Source organism: Fundulus heteroclitus, chromosome 2 (genome assembly GCF_011125445.2).
Source record: "Fundulus heteroclitus isolate FHET01 chromosome 2, MU-UCD_Fhet_4.1, whole genome shotgun sequence".
Taxonomy (NCBI): Eukaryota; Metazoa; Chordata; class Actinopteri; order Cyprinodontiformes; family Fundulidae; genus Fundulus; species Fundulus heteroclitus.
The window spans coordinates 3,393,262-3,413,654 of record NC_046362.1 but is presented as its reverse complement, the minus strand read 5'-3'; the positions used below and the strand labels follow the sequence as shown (position 1 = coordinate 3,413,654).

General features: G+C 40.1%; 1 protein-coding gene across 1 annotated transcript in view; it reads right to left on the bottom strand.

Annotated features, from left to right (window-relative positions):
* The window catches only part of LOC105927064 (plasma membrane calcium-transporting ATPase 1), a 59,002-nt gene that overhangs the window by 27,771 nt on the left and 10,838 nt on the right, over positions 1 to 20,393 (bottom strand). Inside the window, exons 3-8 of the mRNA XM_021317086.2 lie at positions 19,868 to 20,159; positions 13,182 to 13,379; positions 11,383 to 11,640; positions 10,362 to 10,487; positions 6,140 to 6,316; positions 4,194 to 4,220 (exon numbers count right to left, since the gene is read on the bottom strand). Coding sequence (XP_021172761.2) covers positions 4,194 to 4,220; positions 6,140 to 6,316; positions 10,362 to 10,487; positions 11,383 to 11,640; positions 13,182 to 13,379; positions 19,868 to 20,063 — 982 coding nt within the window. The 5' untranslated portion in view covers positions 20,064 to 20,159. The remainder of the gene's footprint in view (positions 1 to 4,193; positions 4,221 to 6,139; positions 6,317 to 10,361; positions 10,488 to 11,382; positions 11,641 to 13,181; positions 13,380 to 19,867; positions 20,160 to 20,393) is intronic.

The window sequence follows — 20,393 nt, the reverse complement described above, 5'->3', positions numbered from 1 at the left end:
AGAAGAAAGCAGCTGCCGAGCTTAACGGCGATAATCTTCTTGCTCCTAATCACCATCAACAGAGTCAGGAGCACCTGCTCCTGCTGCTGCTCAGACCACAGGGACATACTCTGTAAGATGCACCATGTGGGATCACAAGGAACCAGGAGAGCCCTCCCCTGTCCAGCAGCAGAGGTAGGACCTTCAATAGAAGCAGCACTTCGGAAGCATCTTTTTTCTTTTTGCGTGATCTCATTGAAATCCAGCTCATAGTGACACATATGACACTCAGTAGCAAAATGAAGGATGGTCAACAACTGCGCTTAAAGTCAAATAGCCATAAAAAGAGGCTATAGTAGAGACTATCCCACTTGCAAGTCAGCAAGATGCAAGAAAAACCCTGGAGACGTCACAAGTTCATCATAAAATGATCTTAGTAAAACACAACATCATCAGTCTTGTACACACATTGTTGCTGTTTTTTATGAATCATCTCGCAGATTACAGGTTGTTGGACAATGAGAAAGTCTAAATACCCAGAACAAGGCAAGAGGAGAAGCAAAATATACCCAGAGAGACACACATAGCAAGTTTCAAAACTGTTTTGCTGCTAAAATGGAGGTCTTTGTGAAAGTATCCCTTTTCCTTGAACCCTGCCACCCACACCCATCATCCTCCCCTTCAGCCGCATCACTGGAGTTAATACCCAACCTGATTAGTATCATTCCAATGAGTGCTGGAGACCCTGCACGGATAAGCGATTGTAGACGATGGATGGATGGTACCATACAACTTCATAGATGATGCTCTCTGTTCCTCTAATAAACTGCAGAGGTCAGAGTTGTTCTAAAAATGCCTAAAAAATAGAATACTGTTATCTAATAGCATGGGAAGTCCATAAAAAACACCATGTTTGAGCACAAGGTGATTCATAATGTGTGCTTGGGACCAGGCCACCTAGGACTGGCAATCAATGATCGATTTTAAAATCTTGTCGTCAGACCTGAGGTGTAAAAAAGTCTTCTGGAAAAAGAAGTGAAGAGCTGTCCACAAATCACCACCTGGGTTCAAACCAGAGGACATTTTGGGGGACACCGGTCCTGGTTGTATATGGAGACTCCTGAGGCAGCAGACATGTGCCAGGTGGCTAAAAGGACTGAAGCTTCTGAGGCTGCAGAGGCAAAAATTAAGCCATGAGTAGAAACCTTTGGCCTTGAGGAACTTCTGGAAAATTGTTCTACAGCTCAGAGAGGGAAGGCTGGACCCCCATAGTGTGTCATGTTTGCTAGGGGAAGAGGAGATGTTGACTGAGGATATTTTTGGGCAGTGGAAGGACTAAATCCATTACTTTGGCAGAAGTCGCTGAGGTGGTTCATAAGCTCCCCTATGGCAGGATGCCAAGGGTGGATGAGATTCATCCTGAGATGCTGAAGGCTCTGTACATTGTGGGGCTCTTGTGGTTGATGATCCCTTTCAGTGCATGCATGGAGGACCAGAGCACCCATGGAGGGGCAGGCTGGGCAGCTGGTCCAAACTTTCAGGAAAAGGGTCAGGAGAAGGAACTGCTCAGGATGTCATAGGAGTTTGGTTGTCTAATCTACATGTATTTTGTTTATTTGGAAAAGGCTTATTCACCATGACAGGCACCAATGATCTTCAGGCAACATCGTGTTCTCCAAGGCATTTTTGTGGGGGTGCTGTGGAAGTATTGGGTGTTGGGGAGGCTATTAAGCTCTTAAGCATCCACTCCTTGTAGGAACGAATCAGGAGTTGTTGCTGCAAAGTCAATGTCAGAAGTGATGGTTGTTTACCAAAGAAGGCACACCCCCTGGGCTGGAAGTCAGATTTACCTCACACTGAGGAGTTTGAATATCGTAGCTTTTCTCTCATAAGTGATTGTGGGATGGAGCCGGAGATGGATCAACAGATGTGGGCATTGTCTGCAGTAATGCGTGCATAAGATGAAGAAAGAGCCAAGCGGAAAAGAAAAGGTCACCAAATTTATCAGCCAGTCTTAGCTACAATCCTCAACTACAGTTATCCAAACAACTACAATGCGCTTCCTCTGCAGGGTGACTGGGCTCACCCTTAGAGATAGGGTGAGCTGCTTCATCATTTGGGCTAGAGTAGATCCGCCATTCCCCCCTGTTGGATCAGCGTGATCAGGATGCCTCCAACTGGGAGGAGATCCGGAGGCAGAACCAGAACTTGTTAGAGAGACTATATATCCCCTCTGGCCAGGGAAACTCTTCGGGTCCTCCAGAAGAGTGGCCGCTGGAGAGAGAGATGTCTGGGCTCATCTCTAGGACTTGTCAGATTAGATGAAAATGGATGTAGGGATGGATGAATGGATGGATGGAAGAAGGGAGGGAAGGATGGTGTTAGAGTAAAGGGGCTAAATATAAATATACTTTAAAAACTTTTTATAATGACTTTGTTAAAACAATGTGTCCTTGTTTCTCCAGGTTAACATCATGCCCATCTTATTGTTAGTCTATGACATGAAATTAACATTAAATACATTCAAGTTTGCTGTTGCAATATCAAGTGTGAACAGGTTCAAGAATTAAAAATGTTTTTGCAAGAGAAGGCTTAAAAAATATTCTTACATGTTTACCTATTTGATGTTGATGCCATTTTAATTCCCAATGATGCTACTCAACAATTGCAAGGGGATCCAGTCACCAGTGAGACATTCCAAGCTAAGGCGATCACACTTTCCAATTCCTCTTTTTCCCAGTGTAAACATTCTTGAATCATGACAACAAATTCCTAATGAGCTTCTAACATTGTTTACATCTGTTTTTAAATTTAGAAATTGATGTATTGTCCTCTAAACAATATTAACACGGAGGAAAATAAAATACAATTTAATCGATGCAATTTCTATACTTCAGCCTGATTGGGTATCCCTACTGTTAGTCCTCCAAGCTTACAAACTGTGCAATAATCTTTTGACCTATATGAAATACACACTCCAAAACCCAGGCAAAGAAAGTTGTAGCATCCGTTTCCAGAGGTATGTCATTACATCTCTCAAGGCCAGGCAAATATTGCTTATTCACACCTTTAGCCCATATTACTGCCTGAGGTCTCATCAGAGAAACCCATCCACAACTAAGGTGGATTTATCTGAAAATATTTCTGACTAATGACCTCCTGCCTCTTTCATATCAATGATTATGTCCCATCTGTTATTCAGAGAGCAGCAACAAATGCAGTGTCCTACACACTTTTACAGAACCCAACCTTTAACTTGAGAACATTCACTGAGTGGGGGAGAATCCCACCTTCAGTATAATTGTGTCTAATAAGACTCTACCACATTTATTAACCCCATTAACGATTTACATTAAATAAATAAATAGGACGATTTGTTGTATTTCTACGCTACATTTAAAGTCAAGCCAAGTGTCAAGAAATTTTGAGCCAGTATTTGATGATATCCTGGTGTCTTGTGGTATAGTAATGATATCACAAAGAGGCTTATATCTTGCAGACAAAGCTGAAAGAGGACCTATATCAGAGAATTGCAGGAAAGACAGATATTCTGGGTCACCAAGTCTCCATAACAACCATTTGGCGCATGCTAACTGGTTGTTTGGGACTAATGCACTGCCCTACCATAACGAGGACAAACATATGAAATTTTCATAAGCGGTGTGCCTTGGTCAGATGAGACTCTGCTTTTAGGCACCAAATACTCAAGAAGGGTTCTGTGTCAAGCAAGGAATGAATATGTGGAATACCACCTAAGTTGTCTCTCAAGTACGATGGAGGATCTGTAATGTTCTGGTCTCTTTCTCCTTCAAAGGCTCTTGCAAACAGATTTTAAATACTGGCAGGGGAACAGAAATAGGTCACAAGAAACAAAGTCAACCTGCTTCTATGGCCATGTCAATCCCCCAAATGATATCATATAGAAAACCTATGAGGTGAGCTGAGAAGAAGTGAGTTTAAGAGAGGACCCACGACTGTAGATAATTTAATTTGGCCAAAAAGAATAGTCAAAGATCCATTTCTCAGTATGCTCCAGCCTTGTATTCCAGGAGAAGACTACTTACAAAAGGGGATTCAATTACTATAAACTAGGTAGTAAGTATGGCAGCTTGCATGAGAACCAATATGGAGCCCATAGAACACTTTGAGTCAAGCCAGGTACAATCAGGTAACGAATTTTAAGAGAAATGGTAAGTCACTGATGTGATGCTTACCTTTCTGGCTTTTTTCTTCCTTTTTACCTGCAAAAAACACAGAATATTAATCTAACAGATGCAACAAATTAACAGACATTTCTAAATACTCTAAATAGATATCTTAACCCACAGTTTTTATCTATGCAATGTTAACTTTGATGACTGAGTTTCAGATTTAAAGGGTGTAAAGCCCAATGCCAGAAGACTTTAGAGCAATGGAGAAGTGTTCTATGGATTGACGAATCAATCCAGTGGAATAGTCTGGGTTTGGTAGTTACCAGGAATAGGACACTTGCATGTCTGCAGTGTGTCAGGTGTAAGATTGGGGATTATGACCTGGGACTGTTTTTCAGAAGATGGGCCTGGGCTCTTAATTCCACGGAAATGAAATCAGAAGTGCTCTGTATACCAAGATTTGGCAATTCTAAGCTACTGACTCTATGGGAACGGTGTGAAGATAGCCTCAAACATGCCTGTGCTTCAGTTCACCAAGCCAGATCCATAAAGACATGGAGGTGTGGAAGGGCTTGGCAATGAGCCAGAAGCTCAGCTTGTTAGAACATCTTTGGGATAAATTAGGACAGAAACTACGAGCCAAGCCTCCCTTCCAACATCCTTTTCTGACCTCATAAATGTTTTCCTGGTACAACAGTTAGATGTTCCAACAAACAAACTTACCGTACCTAAACCTAAACCTAAACCTAAACATCGAGACAGCTTTCCCAGAAGAGTCGAAGCTGTTTAACCCATGAAGAGGAAGCCTTTGTATTAAGATGGAATTTAATTTATGCTCAATACTTTGGGTTTAAGACATTTGTCAGGAGTCTAAATGTTGACCTGTTTAGTTAATATTGCCAAGGATAAAAAGGAGGAAGTGGAATAACCTAGGTTCTCCCCAAGGCACTCTCTGTTACTGACATAAGTAAATAAGCCCCATGTCAGCGGCATCACATGCAAGTATTATACAAGTTCTGGGGTTTTCATGCGTAGTATTACTTGCATATTGTCATTGAAGTCAAACATGTCTTTTTAAAAAAATACAAGATAAAGACAGTTCCTCATCTCCCTCTGAGATGCTCTGTCAACACTGTGTTAAAGCAGCTTGATCACAGAGATGATACTGCTGCTGCATGAAAGTGTGGTAGTTCTGGATGGAATTACGATTCATGCTGAAAAACTCATATTTTGTATTCTATGAAAACAAACTGAACGCCCTCCTGTCAGTGTACAGTCTTGACAGCAATAACAACATTAACACACACCTTGTTTCCCCATCTTTCAGTGTAGCACAAATATGTAAATATGTCCTCATACTTGCAGCTAATAGATAATTGTTTTTTTTTTATTATTATTTTTAGCTCTAGAATAAACAAAGCGTGAAATGAAATGCATGAAACTGTCTTTTTACTTTGGGCTTTCTGGTAGTTTTTGCATAGTTTACAGATTTTCTTGTGGTCTTCATACATTTTTATTTGAACATTCACTAATACTTATGTTTTCATAGGTCAACGTTAGGTGTCTTTGACCTGGCCAGCTAGATTTATAATGTGCAGCATTCTCCGTTCTGCACATTATCAACCTGGGTCTCATCTGCTCTCATCTAATCTGTCCAGGGAAAGGAAGCACATTCAGCAGACCTTTCCAGGCTGATTGGGTGAAGCGACACTTAGTGCCCGCCTACCAAAAGTTGATTTTAGGCAGCCACAGTATCAAATGAAAATGTAGCAACCTTCAGAAATTCTAAAGGTATATTGAGAATCCAATAGATTACAAAATATCTTGCACATTTCACTGAAGATATCAGCAAATAAAGGGTATCTCTATATGGCCGCTCTGCAGGGTGCAACTATACTTTGAATTAGCTGATCTGTGAAACAGGGGATGTGTAATGAGTGATTGCTGGACACCACACAATGTATTCTTCTCAGAGGGTTATTGATGTACTTGGGTGCTCTTGAACTTACACTTCTTATCCTTTTTGTCTTTGTTTTTCCTTTCCTCTTTAGTTTTGTCCTTTTTCTCTTCGCCGCTGCCATCACCATCGTCGCTGGCACCAAGCAGCTTGAAAATAATTCCAGTCTGAGAGTTCACACCTACGGCGGTGACTAACATCTTGCCAGAGCCCTCCATCACATGTGTGCCTGATGGGAAATGTGAAAAAAAGTTAAAATTTTACACTGAAAAGCCCACAAGACAAGAATCGGACTTTGTTTAAATCTATGAATCCTTTGTAAATCTGCCTAAGCCAAAACACAAGTTGTGCTTGTTCAGTCCTTCTGATAGTCCTAATTCAGTGCTACATTTTTAAAAATTTAGCCCAAATAACGGGATTCTCAATGAGTCTATGTACCAATTGCACCTGCTTTTTCTCAGTGAGGTAGCTGAATATGGAGGACTAATCCTGCCATATTCAATAATTGATCAATTAATCAGCTACCAATATATACTTCTATTTAAATAGTTAACTGACATATGTTATCTCTTTGCTTTATTGCGTGTTGTTTATTTAAACCACTCATTTTCAGCCATCCATTGTCATGATTCAGGTTTTTGTTTGTACTTTTCTGGACTTATTAGATTTCACTCCCCTCAATAAACAGCCACCAGTCACCACCCAATCAGCTTAGTCACCTACCTGCCACCAGTCTGCACCTGATCAGCTCCACCTGCTGCACTAATTACTGCCAACTCTGCTCACCTGTTCCCCTGCCTACTTCCACCTGCCTCTTTCATTCACTCACTGCCAGAATATCTGGTCTTGTCACCTGCCTGCATGTGTTGTTTGTACCAGCGGCTTCTGTTTGTGTGTTTCCCTGGATCAGGGGTCCGTTCTTCGTACGCTGCTTAAAACATCCGAGATCAAATGACACATCCAAGATGATTTCATCCGGCTAATCATGATCCCGCTAATTGGGTTCTTTCAACACACCTGTTGTTTATGATTAGTATGGCTGGATTGAGTTATCTGAGATAACTGAAGCGTTCATGCGTTTGTTTAAAGGGGGAAATGTATCGATAGTAGAAACAATGATCAGCAGTGCTGCTATTGGCTGTTCAGCATGGCCAAAGAACGCCCACAGTTTTTTTCTCTAGCAGAACACGAGCTTTTAATGGAAGGTTATGCCGAATTTGAGTCATTAAGTAAAACGACAGATAACACCTCAAAGTCTGCTAAAGCCAGGAGAAAGGGCTGGCAAAAAGTAGCAGACAAATTAATGCGTAAATACTGTCCATGGTAGATGTTTCTATCACTTTCTACAGTATTAATTTTAGCATTTTAATAATTTCATATTTACTTTGTTCTTTTATAACAGAGCCTCCACAGAACCCACTAGAACATGGGGACAGGTAAAAGTGAAATACAAGAATATTCTACAAAATGGTAGCCTTTAATTATTATACTTTATTTTAAAAAGGCACTTGTGATGTCAAGAGATCCAAATTTCAGTGTCATTCCTTAGACATTGGAAGTAAAGGATGCGTGCAAACTGTGAATTTTGACAAAAAAATTCTTTATCTATAAAAAATTAAGTTCTTCCTTTTCCAAGTCATCCACAGTTTACACGGTAAAACTGTATTGCTCCGTGTCTAGATAATCCGTCCATAGTTTTTTCTAATACAATATACGGCTCGACAGGAAGCAAGCCTTTCAAAGTAAACTAAACTTCACAATAAAATACCCTGAACAAATCTTCTTACTGAATATAGTAAAAAATAAAAAGCAAACCATCATACAAATAACTTAAATATTTTCTATTTATGTCTCTAACACCACTTTTTCCTTTTTAAAATCCACTGTTAAATTATGTGTTTGTCTGTTTATAACAGCCACCAAGAAAAATCTCTCTACAATTACACTGTCGCGCTGCGCTAAAGGATTATGTCTATTGCGCAATACGCGATTAATTCTAAAAGCTCTGAAATTATTCTTGCACCTTCCACACCAGGTTGCTGTCGTAAAAATGGACAACATGGATACGACAGACTTCCCTATCTCCTCCGCCTATAAAGCTGCGATCTAATACTGTTTGCATGAAATAAGCCTTCTCGCGAGCAGGTTTAAGCTAGCGCACATGTTGCTATGACAACAAGTCCAGGATGGTATCTGTGACCTATTTGGTGGTACTTGCCGATACCGATTCCACCATTTTAGCGCGGTATCGGCGCACCGGCCTATACTGGTATCGGTATCGACATTTCCCTAACACTGATTTTTCATGTTAACCTAAGTTGGTGGACTGTGAACTCTTACTATGTATAAACCATGCCTGAAGAAAAAGGATAAAGGACACTATTTAATAACCTTGAATAACCTTTTCACATTTTCACTTCACCAGACCTGCATGTTGGTGCGGGTCTTTGAGTTGACATTAAAGTTTTATGTACATGGTTGTTCTTTATTATAACAAAAGGTTTTACAAAGTAAATTTCAAGCACTTCTCATGCTTTGTCAAGGTCTACATTTGAGATTTACCAGAACCTAAATTGTAGATATAAATGGCATATTGGCATATATGTTGTACAGCACTGTGAAGAAGTGCTTGCCCTCTTATGGATTTCTTGTTTTGCTTTTTTGTCTCACTTGCATATTTCAGAATATAAAAAAAATCATCATTGGATAACAACCTGAGAAAACACAAGAAGTTATTTTCAAATGATGATATTCTTCATTAGAAGGTCATATCATATTTTTAAATCCTTTCTTTTCACATTTAAATAATTCCTTTGTGGTCTATCTAAAGTGGAACTGCAATGCTTTGGTCTGAATCCCTCATTATTGTTGCACCACAGCCCCTCTTTTGCCCTTGTTCTGAGAGCAACTTGTTTTGGCACCGTTTCTTTAAATGCAAAGGAGCCACTTCACATCCCGCCCCGCTCCAGGTCGTTCCACTTCACCCCCTTCAGCCATTTTTGTAGTATGCTGGGTTACGTGTCATGAGATGTGTGGGTTAATGCACCCAACAACTGAACATTTTAACTTATCCAGTTTAGCCTGGCCTTGTGGGAAAAAGTAATTGCCCCCTATATCTCACAGTTAGTTGTGCCACTCTTACTAAAAACAGCTGTACCAAGAGTTTGTGATAATGTGCTTTGGATCATTGTTCTGCTGTGTAACCAAAGGGCGATTGGACCTAGGCCTCTGTACTGATGGCTGGACATTCTCTTGCACAATATTTTGATATAAAATCTATCAATTTTGGCAAGTCGTCCAAGCCCTGAGAAAAGCCCAAACAGCTCACACAACCACCAGCATGTTTGACTGTCAGCATAATGGTCTGTTTCTGAAACCAGTCCACAGGGTTCACCCCCCCCCCCCCCCCCCCCAAATGTTCTGGGGAATCATAAAGATGCTTTTTTGGCATTGAGACATTGAGCACAGCTCTCTTAAAAAAAAAAAAAAAAAAAAAAAAAGGTAGTTTAATCCCAGTTAAGTCTTGATCTAACGAAGGGTGCAATAATTCTTTCCCCCAGAGGGCTGGTTTGGTTTGGATGAGTTCTTGCTATTAATGAACAAAGGGACCAATCACTTTTCGTGTTTACTCAGCTTATCTTTATCCAACGGTCACATTTTTTGATGCTCTGACAAAGTACACAGTAGGTATAGATAGAACGGCAACACAGTTTTTTCAAAAGGTTTTCCTATGAGGTAATAGGACCTTCTTTTATCTTTTAAAGCTTCTATTTATGTTTTTGGGCCAAAGCCAAAAAGAATGCTCCTGTGTTCCCTTGACAATTATGTATAGTATTGTAATCGGTGATGTTTTATTTATTGTATTATTGTTTGGAAGGACAAAGGGACTTGATGAGTCAAACATTAAAGCTTTAATGGCCTAGAGGTACGCTAAGGCACATGGCCAGAACTAAACTTGTCATCTTGGGTTTGCATGCAGAGCCTTGACTTAGCACTATGCAGATACTAAGTTCTGCATGGAGTAATGTGATAATGAATGCCTTGTAAAATAGATATATTTCTAAATTACTTTCTTCACCAGTTCTATTCTGGTTGTCTCTCAGATCCTGTCATAGCTTAGTGGTTTAAAACTCAAATTAAAACTTTAACCACATGTCTATAAAGGTGAGAAGCAGAGAAATGATCCAATCTAACTGGCTATTCTGGGACAGAAACAGCTTCTAAGGTGTTGGTAATGACACAGGTTGCTGTAAGTCTGGGGTAGAGAAATGCACCTGAGAGCAGCATGGGGTCTTTGTCGATGGTCTTCTTGACGTGATCCGACTCCCCAGTCAGAGAGCTTTCGTCAATCTTCAGATCGTTGCCCTGAATTAAGATGCCGTCTGCTGGGAGGAGGTCCCCTGGAACAGCAACACAGAGGTGGTAACTGCAGGCACTTAGTAGGGCATTACGTCACATCATCATTAATATATCAGAAATTACAATTAGAAAAGGTTTTGAGCTCCAAAATGGAAGTTGTTAAACAGTAATGCATTTATTTTACTGCTAAATTTACATTGTGATAAACTTTTGGAGGAGGATAAGTTTCTAATTATCTTTTTTTCATAAATTTTCATATTTTGAATATTATCCTAGTTTTTTAAATAGAACTGTAGCTTCCTTTCTATCTTTGTTAAAACTACCAGGAGCGTTAATTAAAGGACTTGTTTTTGCATTTCTTTCCTCTCCAGGCAGCTTTATCATCATCACTATATGCTTTAAATCTCTAGTATAGAGAATAGACTTTAAAATACTTCTGTTAGTCTATAAATCCCTAAATGGCTTAGCACCTAAATACATCACAGACTTGTTATCAGTGTATCAACCATCCAGACCACTCAGGTCTTCTGGCTCCAGCCTACTCTGCATACCTAGAACCAGAACCAAACATGGCGAAGCTGCATTTAGTTCCTATGCTCCGTTTATCTGGAACAAACTTCCAGAAAACTGTAAAAGTGCGGAAAGCCTGAGTTCTTTTAAATCAAGATTAAAAACACATCTGTTTAAAATTGCCTTTGACTGTTCTAGTTAAACAGTTTTACTGTTTTTAATGTTCTTTTTTGTTACTACATTCTATCCCTACTTGCTTTTATTCTATTTTCTATCTACATTTTATTATTTTGGTATATCTTAATCATGTAAAGCACTTTGTATTGTCTTGTACTGAATTGTGCTATATAAATAAATTTGCCTTGCCTTGCCTTGCCTAGTAACCTCTTCCATTTGAAGAGCCATGCATCCGTTGCGTTTGCTCACCATATTTGACCTGTGCGATGTCTCCCACCACAATCTCAGACACTTTGATCTGGGTCACCTGCCCCGCTCGCACTATGGTGAACTTCTGCTCCTGCTCGATACGACTCTGCAGACCACGGAACTGCTTCTCCTTGCTCCAGTCGTTAAAAGCCGTCACCAGCACCACGCACACTACGGAGAGGAGAATGGCAGCGCCTTCGATCCACCCGGTCTCCGCATCGCCCTCTTCTTCCACGCCACCAGCTGCTTTTCCACAGTCTGAACAGAAAATAAATCAATCTGGGCTTAAACTTTATACCTGGGCCTTACTAAAAAAGCCTTAAAGCTGCTGTCGCACTGTTCCACCATGCCATGCAAGCTGTTCTCATTTATTCAATAAAGAGCACTTGATGTAACAATGTTATGAACCCAACTGAATAAATTATGAACATAAGATTATTTTTCTCATCTATTCATTTGGTCGGGCAGTGGTTTCAATAAATTGGAATATGCCTTCTGATCAGACTTGTTTGTCAGATCAAAATTATTTTTAAGCAGTTATTAAACACACGTCTCATTAAGCCTGCCTTTCTGTATTAAAATCTCTTTCTTATAGGTCTGATGTGATATTCTAATCATAAATGTTGCGTTGTCACTGGCTGTAAGCAGAAACTGATCGTGATTAACAGAACTGAAGGCTTGCTCCTCACTGAGTTGAATTGTGTGTGTTTACAATTAAAAATGGCAAATGGCAATAAATTTGTTATTATCTATATATATATATATGTTACTTTTTATCAATAATTGTTAATAACTGTCAGACTATTAGGATAAGTCTTTGAATGTTTATAACTAGGAAGTTTATCAGTTTGCTCAATTTTTAAAGGGAATTCTAACTTAAACATAAAATAAAATGTTTATTCTTTTTATGTTTAAGTTTATCTGGGGGCGGGGGGCTAGCTACTAGTAGTCAGGGGTGCCGCCAGGAATTATGGGCCCTGATATAAATTTGTGTATTTTTTCTTTTTGGGGGCCCCTGTAGGTCAGGGGCCCTTGGAATTGTCCTAACCTTTCCCCCCTGTACAACGCCCCTGCTAGTAGTACTCTGGAAAGATCTTCGCTTCATTATGCCTCAGGCTGGCTCTAATACTTTAAATCTTTTTGCCTAAGTTCAACTGTAGAAATTTCAATTGTTTTGTTTGTTTGACAAAAATTGCATTCATTATATGACAGGTTTAATTTCTAATATGAAGCAATATATTAGAAATAAAACCCTGTCGTTTCCCCAACAATAACACATTGTCCATAGAGATATTAGATGAGAACATAAAGAACAGTAGATAGATCAACTGAAGAATTGTGTTCTCAAACGTCTTGCATCAGATTTTAACTGGACCATTGGTTACAATCAACACATGTACTGTACAAATGTACAAAATGTGCACCATGACAAGATTAGAGAAGATTTGACCCAAAATATGTACAAAAATTTGAAGAAGAAAAAAAATTTGCTTGACTTTTTTGCTTTTGTGGTTTACTGTGAGTCCATGAAGACATTTTTAAGCAGAAACCTTAAAGAAGAGTTCCAATCAGAAAGACTGGACCCATTTGGTCCTAATGTCCAGTATGAGTATGAGCACTCACATGCCGGCTGTTAATGTCAGCCTTTGTATAATTACAGAGGTCAGTAACTAGATTAAAAAAAACAACTTTTTATCAGGAAACATTTTTACTGTTAAAATGCCACTTCTGGCAGACATTTCCACCACAGGATTCAGAAATATTCCCCCACATGTGTACACAGTGGAGAACATACTCACTTTGTCTTTCTGTGTCTGGTGGACTGTAGAAAGAAAGGCCTAGTGAAATGACTGCTGCCACCTCCAGGATGATAAGCGTGACATCCTGAAGGGCCTCCCACACTAACTGCAGAAAGGTTTTAGGCTTTTTAGGAGGGATGACATTCTGTCCAAACTCTTGTTTCCTCTTGCCGATGTCCTCTGGTTTGCCTTCCAGACCTGTAGGAGTATAAAAGACAACAATGTGGCAAAATGATGTCCCATACATAATTTCATTCATTTCATAAGCTAGATTTGTGTCGTGCCCAATATATATTTATTGTAGTAAATGTCTAAACTCTGATTCTCTGTGGGAAAAAATAAGCAAAAGCAACAATGGATAAGTTATGTTTAAGTCAATTCACGTAATTAATTTCACCAGTTTGATCCAATTCTGCACTTACAGCAGGTGTCTAACTTTATGAATAAGTATTTCATGGGAGCTTTTCTGTAACCCGATTAGAATTTGCAGACACAAACCTGCTGGTAATCATGCTATTTAAGACATAGTTTCTTTGGATTAGATTTTTTTTAATTGCATATACATTGTCAACATGCACAGCCTATGCAGTAACAACATTTTATGCCACAAAATAAACTTTCAGACTAGTATAAATGACAACACATAGCTCATCCACTTAAAAACTGGGAAATTATATATTATATATCGGAAATAATTATGTTGACAATTGGACTTAATCCCACATTCAGATCAGGTTTAGTCAAAACAGAGACACAGACAGTCAGGCTTGGTTAGTCCAGATTAGTCCTACAGAACAAAGTTAAAAGCCAGGATTAATTAGCCTTTAGATGCAGTCATACTTCATCCTCACAAACCCAACATAATTTTTAGACATACCGGTATGTATTCATCATTCAATTTCTTCGTGTAAACATATTTTATATTAAGATGAGGCAAAGGTTTCTTCTCAATGTTACTTCAAGTAAACTTGGTTTGTTTGTTTAGACCAAGACTGATAAATAATTTGGGCCCCAACACATTATTTCTTCCTGTTTGATTTTTATTTTTTGTACGAACATTTTTATACTATTTAATTTTTTTTGCGCCTGCAGACTTTGATGTGCTGCACCGGTGATTTTGCCGTACCTATATTTTAATTACTATTTATGAAAGGACAATGGTGTTTGATTGAACTGATTCATCCAAAGAAAACTCTTTAATTTATTACTGGACTGTTTTTTATTAAACTTATTCGATTGTGGTTTTGTTATGAAAGGATTTGGGATTGAAGAGTAGAGTCGTATGTCATAATTAAGCGATTTAGTTGTAAACGATGATCGTAAAATGTGCACACATCAAATTTGATGACGTACCGAAGATGACTAAATCCACGTTGCACAGCGCGTCATGGAGAAGTCTTGTAGGGCTGGTTAGACCCTAATGTGTGAAACATTTGGTATAACTTCACAGGCAGGATTATATATTATATTATAAGGATTATTATTATATTATACCTTCATGGTAACTTCAGAAGAGGAAACAGCCTTAAAGTCTGTGTGAAAACTTTTTCCTTTGCAGAAACGCTGTGCTCAACACTTTCGCAGAGACATTTTGAATAATGGACCAATTTTAATCACTTATTGTGTAAAAATAACATTATTTCTGTATTGTGTATTTACTTGTAATGTGTAAATATTCTACCAAATTAAATAAAAAAATACATTATGAATCCAAAAGAGAAACAAAATGTTAGTATAACTCATTTTATGAGGGTTTGAACAACAAGCTGCTGTAGGTGGTGACGGCTGTAGGGATGAAGGATCTCCTCTAGTGGTCTGTCTTACGGCGGATCTGGACAAGCTTCTAACTTTAGACACTCTGTTGTTGAATGATGAAGAGGATGCTTTTCATCAGAATCAGAAGAGGATGTTCTTCGTTTTATGAAAATTCCTTCTTTGTAAAGTCATCTCCAGAGGTTCTAGAACGGCCTCCAGAACAGAGCGGGCCTTCTTTTAAGTTTCTTTGTGTCCGTTGCTCTGATGCTGCTGCCCCAACAGATGATGGCAGAGGAGATCACCCTCTCCACATTAGAGAAAATCTGCATCTTCTTGCTGCAAACCCTGAAGGATCTAAGCTTCCCAGGCTGCTCAGACCCATCGTGTATACACTATACCTCATATGACCCTTGTTAGACTGCTTTGGTTCAGGGATTGTCTAAAGGTAAGATTGTCCCATCAAGGACTGCGTGTATGACAGACTGATGTTTGGGTCACATGACAAGAGAGTATTATTTTGGAAACAGAACCTTTGGCCACCCCATGGCTCTAAAAATCTCTGATCAAGTTATGTCACTCATGTATTGTTTTCAAAATTATGTAACTCAGATACTTGCCGGATGATGCTGCACATCATATTTCTGTTTCTCAGCGTCTCTGATTTACATGCAACATGGTGAATAATAAGGCAAGAAAGAAGATTCATCTCGTGGAAAAGCCCTTAAGTATAAACACTGAGTTATGTACCTCCCTGCCATTGTGTATTAGGACTGTGTGCTATTTAATGTTTTTGATGACTTGTAAACAGTCTGTTCTCCTGTATTCCTTAAATTTTTAATAAAGGGTAGGATGCATAAAAAGCAGCTTCCTCTGAAACAGCCTGAGCAAAAGGGACAAGGTTAGGGTTGGGGTTAGGGAAACTACTAAACTAAATGTTGTCTACACTCCCTGAACAAGGATTATTAAAATGTTATGCATACATTTCACTAGAAATGTCATCAAAATGCAGATAAATACAGAAGCCAACAGATAACTAGTCCAAATAAAACATAACTGAAACGTATTATTTAAACAAACTACGTTTCCCCTTGTGGACCAGCGTGGCTATTGCTCGTTTCTCAATGAGACTGGGTTAGAATGAAAATGTCCATCAGACGGAATTTTTTTATCAGGAAATTTGGAAACGGCTTATTTGCCTATAGATCAATACAGCATGTTAACTTTCTACTTAAAACGCTGCTGTGCAGAGACCTTTGAGGCAAATCCACCTTTGCGCTAACCGTGTGGAAGCAACGCAGCAGGGTCATTGAACCTGCAGCTCAAATGGGTCATGTTTTAGACGGCTGTGTTAAAATTCAGTCCTCCGTTGTTGATATTGAAATCACATGCAGGGGCCTGAACTTGTTTTTTCCAGTTGGAAGCACGGTTTATCATGCTTGGTGTTTGGGCCACAGCAGTAGCCTGGTGTTGTGCGTGAGCAGAGAGCGGACGTGTTCCCCCCCAGTGGAACAAAGCGACATGTTCAGACAAACTCAAATCCCTCCAGAGGCGCTGCAGCTGCCGTTCGACTGCGCTGACGCACCCAGGGTGAGCTGGTTTATAGCCCGACATGGCTCTTTGTGTCGTCTGTGCACTCTCTGGACCTTCAGGCGGGAGGAACCGCGCTGAAAGTTACGTGCCTGACCTCGGCTGTCCCCGCAGTAACATGCAGAGAAGTCGAGCAGCAGCGTGGATATTCCTGGGGTTTCAAGCTGCTGCTGACATTTGCTTCTTTCTGTCAGCAGGAGTTTAATCGTTGGCAGTGTTTACCGATCAACTGGAAGATGGACAAACTTTATGAATTAATAAGCAGGTGAAAATGTCAAGGGCCAGACAATAATATAAAGTCTACTAGACGTAATCAAAACTACGTCTGGGGGGGGGGGTCTGTGTGAGACGCAATCAGGAGCGATAAAAGCACAAATATGATTCAGTCAATTAGCTGAAGTTTGGAAGAGTAAAATCCAATATGAACGGTTTATGCTGTGAAGCTCTGTCTGTACTTCTAGCACCCTGAGGTGGGAGTGGGAGAGGTCAGGAGCAGGGTAATGAATGGTGACCCCTGAGCTTATTGTTCCTGGTGTACGGAAACACGGCTGCTCCAGACATCCTCTGCTGCCCTCGCTCCCCAGACAAGAGACAGTGCTGATATTTAGCCTGAATGGGTCAGCTAACGTAGTTTACATCAGACAACAATGGCACCTTCACACATTCAAAAAAGGCACAACCTGTGCAAGGGATCTACCGATGCTCAGAACATGCCACGTATCGTGTTTTATTGTTCTGGGTTGGACTAAACTGACCTTATGAGAACAATTAGTTGCTCGTTTAAATCAGCACGTCCTCCTCTTTTCTTTTTTTTTTTTTGTCATTATGATTTGGAAACTTCATGATCCACTTTCAGTACCCGCTGAAATTCTTGGCAACCCCTGCAGAGACTGAACGTATCTTTTTTTGCAGGGGCGTGATCCCACACTGACGATGTTAGAACATTTCCGCCTATAACTGGAGTCCCTGTATTCAGTGGAGCAAACATCTAATGTGAAAAACAATACTTGCTGGCGCGGTTATCTGTACTTTTCTCCCTGGGCCGTTTATTAGAGCTGTGCGTTTGGGTCCGATGAGACTAACACTGTGTCCAGACAAACACTGGAAAAGGAATGAATGAAATAATGAATAGGTGGAGCAACACGTCCTGGTAAAGCACGGTTAAAGGTCTGTTTCTCTTGTGCATGGTATTATGAACTCTTCACCAGGAAAGTTTAAATAACACTGGTGGACTCTGTCAGTTAACCGGGAATAGGTCACTATCATTGGGTCGCTCAATGGGAGAATGGTCCCAAACATATGACCAAGTCAACACAAGGTCAGCTCACAGAAACCTTCCTCGGTGAGCCTCCTAGTTCCCAGTTCTAAATCCTGCTGAAACCCTGGAACTGAGCTGAAGAGAAGAGCACCTATGAGAGGATCCAGGACTCTAGAAAGATTCTGCAAAGAGGAATGGTCAAAGTTTCCTCTCTGTATTTACCAACCCTGTGAAATAATAATAATCATAAAACAATAAGAAACAGGGTGTTTTCCCTCATTGAATAAATGCGCACAACTTAAAACACAGAAATCTTACACAGATGTTCCAGCTGAAAAAAGACAGTGATTAATCTCAAGGGTTTTACTGCTCACACCTTTTTCAGGTGCTGCTAAGAAACGTGACTCGCTGTGTAAGTCTGATTATTGTGACTTGACGTAAACGTAGAGTGACATTAAATAAGAGAAAGGATGCAAATTGTACATTTTGAGGGAAATAGGAATTGGTGGAACTCCATTTAATCCTCTTTCAAACAACTCCAACTACCAAGGTGTTCTGGGTGACCGGCACCGGAAATGCAGTAGAGGGGCTGCCGATAGGACGGGACCAAGTTTGCTTCAAGACAGCATTTCCCATTTGCAGCAAAATTCTGCCTTTCATGAATCTCTGGTAAGAAGTAACCAGTAACCTAAAGGCACCACACAAACTGATAAAGCTCGTTGATTAGGAGCTCCACATATTTTCAGCAATGAACTGTTAAAACCAGCTGAGGGATGCTTTGGTCGACTTAAACCTGACGCAGAGCTTCAGAACTACAGCAAAAACATTTGGCTCAGGCAAAAAAAAAAAAACTCTTAGGAAGAAACCCTGGAACTATTTGCTTCTCTTTGCTTGTTTTTGCCTGTTGTCCTTTTTATTTCTAATACGCTGTTTGAGGTTTTTTTTTTTTTTTTTTTTTTTTTTTGGTTTTTTTTTTACAATTTAGATACATGGTAGCAAAGGGCCAAAGGGAATAAAACGGAAAACACATAAAAGATCCATGTAATTCTGCTACGCTTTACTGTGGCAAGACTTGACATAAACAGCTAGTATGTGAAATAAAGCAGGATAAACTATCTTGTCCTCACTATTAACTCTCAGGCTGAATGTCTCTTCCTAAAACAAAAAACAACAACAACAAAAAAGCGGTGTTGGCTGAACACACTTTCTCAAATTATCCTGACGCTGACAGGGAGCGGACCAAGATCAACACCGGCTGCGGGTCTCAGTTGACTTTGGCCAACACATGCTTAGCCGTCCCCTAAGCCTAACTAAAGGATGGATTTAACCTAACATGGCCTCTGTTGGTTTAATGATGTCCATGCCGGGGGGGGGGGGGGGGGGGGGTCTGTGACTCAACGAGCCAGTCGTCTACAACAAGGTCACGTGCAGTCATTGGCGCTAAGTATAATGCAAAGTACTGAACCCCAGCAATAATGAAACTCTTTAAAGATGTAATTAGATCATTCCTCTGAGTAAAGGCAGCCTGTTTTCAGTTCCGCTCTAGTAGAGGACATAAAGATGTTTAAATATTACATCTTACATTACATAGTTGCTCATATTATTGTAAAGCCGTTCTTTGTTTTATCATTGCATGGATTTGCTCCAAACTCTTCATGCACTCAGGTTTTGCATGGTACCCATAAGCATGACTTTCAAATTGTACTTTTTAGTTTGTATCTTGCAGCATCTGAGCCTAGTATTTACTCCAAACAATGAGCATCTACTTGTTAGACCAGACTCTTTTTATTATTTAGCCCTTACAAGGCATTAGAATTTCATGTGTCTGGACTTCAACTTTATGATTGACCTGGATGTCCAAACTACCCTTTCAATCAGAAGAAAGTCCAAACTAGAGGTCCCCAAGATCTCTTTGGTTTTGTTTTGGACTGTGTGCATCATTTAGGTTCAGTTGTAAGATCGTCAGCCCTGCAAATACAAATGGCTCTGCCTGAGGTTAAATTGAAGCTCTCCACTACAGGGATGCTTCAAATGAATTACTGTTCCTGCTGCATGAAAAAGGTTTGTGAAAGAAGCGCATATTTACCTTCAACCGGAGACGTCCTGAGTCTGGTGCACAGGCCGTTAACATCTCCATAGCAATCCTGAATCCTGGTAATCGCGTCGGCTCCTCGAAGCTCCATAAGCAAGCGCAGGTCCTGCAGAGTGCAGCTGAACTCCGGCTCATGGTTGGTCTCGGCATTGCGGCCCCGTTTGGACCCACGAAAAGAGTTCCTGGCCATGTCTCCGTTGTGTGGAGCTTGGAGGGTGCTTTATTGAAAAACGCCGACTCAGTGACGAGCCTGAGGTGCAGATCCAGTCTGACAGGGACTCTGTGACTGTTAGGGGAGAACAGAGCAGAGATTGGAGCGATCAGTGACATCAAACCTTTGGCTTGTCTGCAATGGCTTTCTGTAAAATGAACAGCAGAATTAACTAGGATTCTTCTTATACATATCGTTCTAGATGGCTAAGCTGATGCTTATCTTAAAGAACTCAGTTCCTTATGTTCCCAGCTAAGTCTTTGCCCTCAGGGTGCAGGCTTGTGTGTGCTTCCTAGATTGGAAGGAACT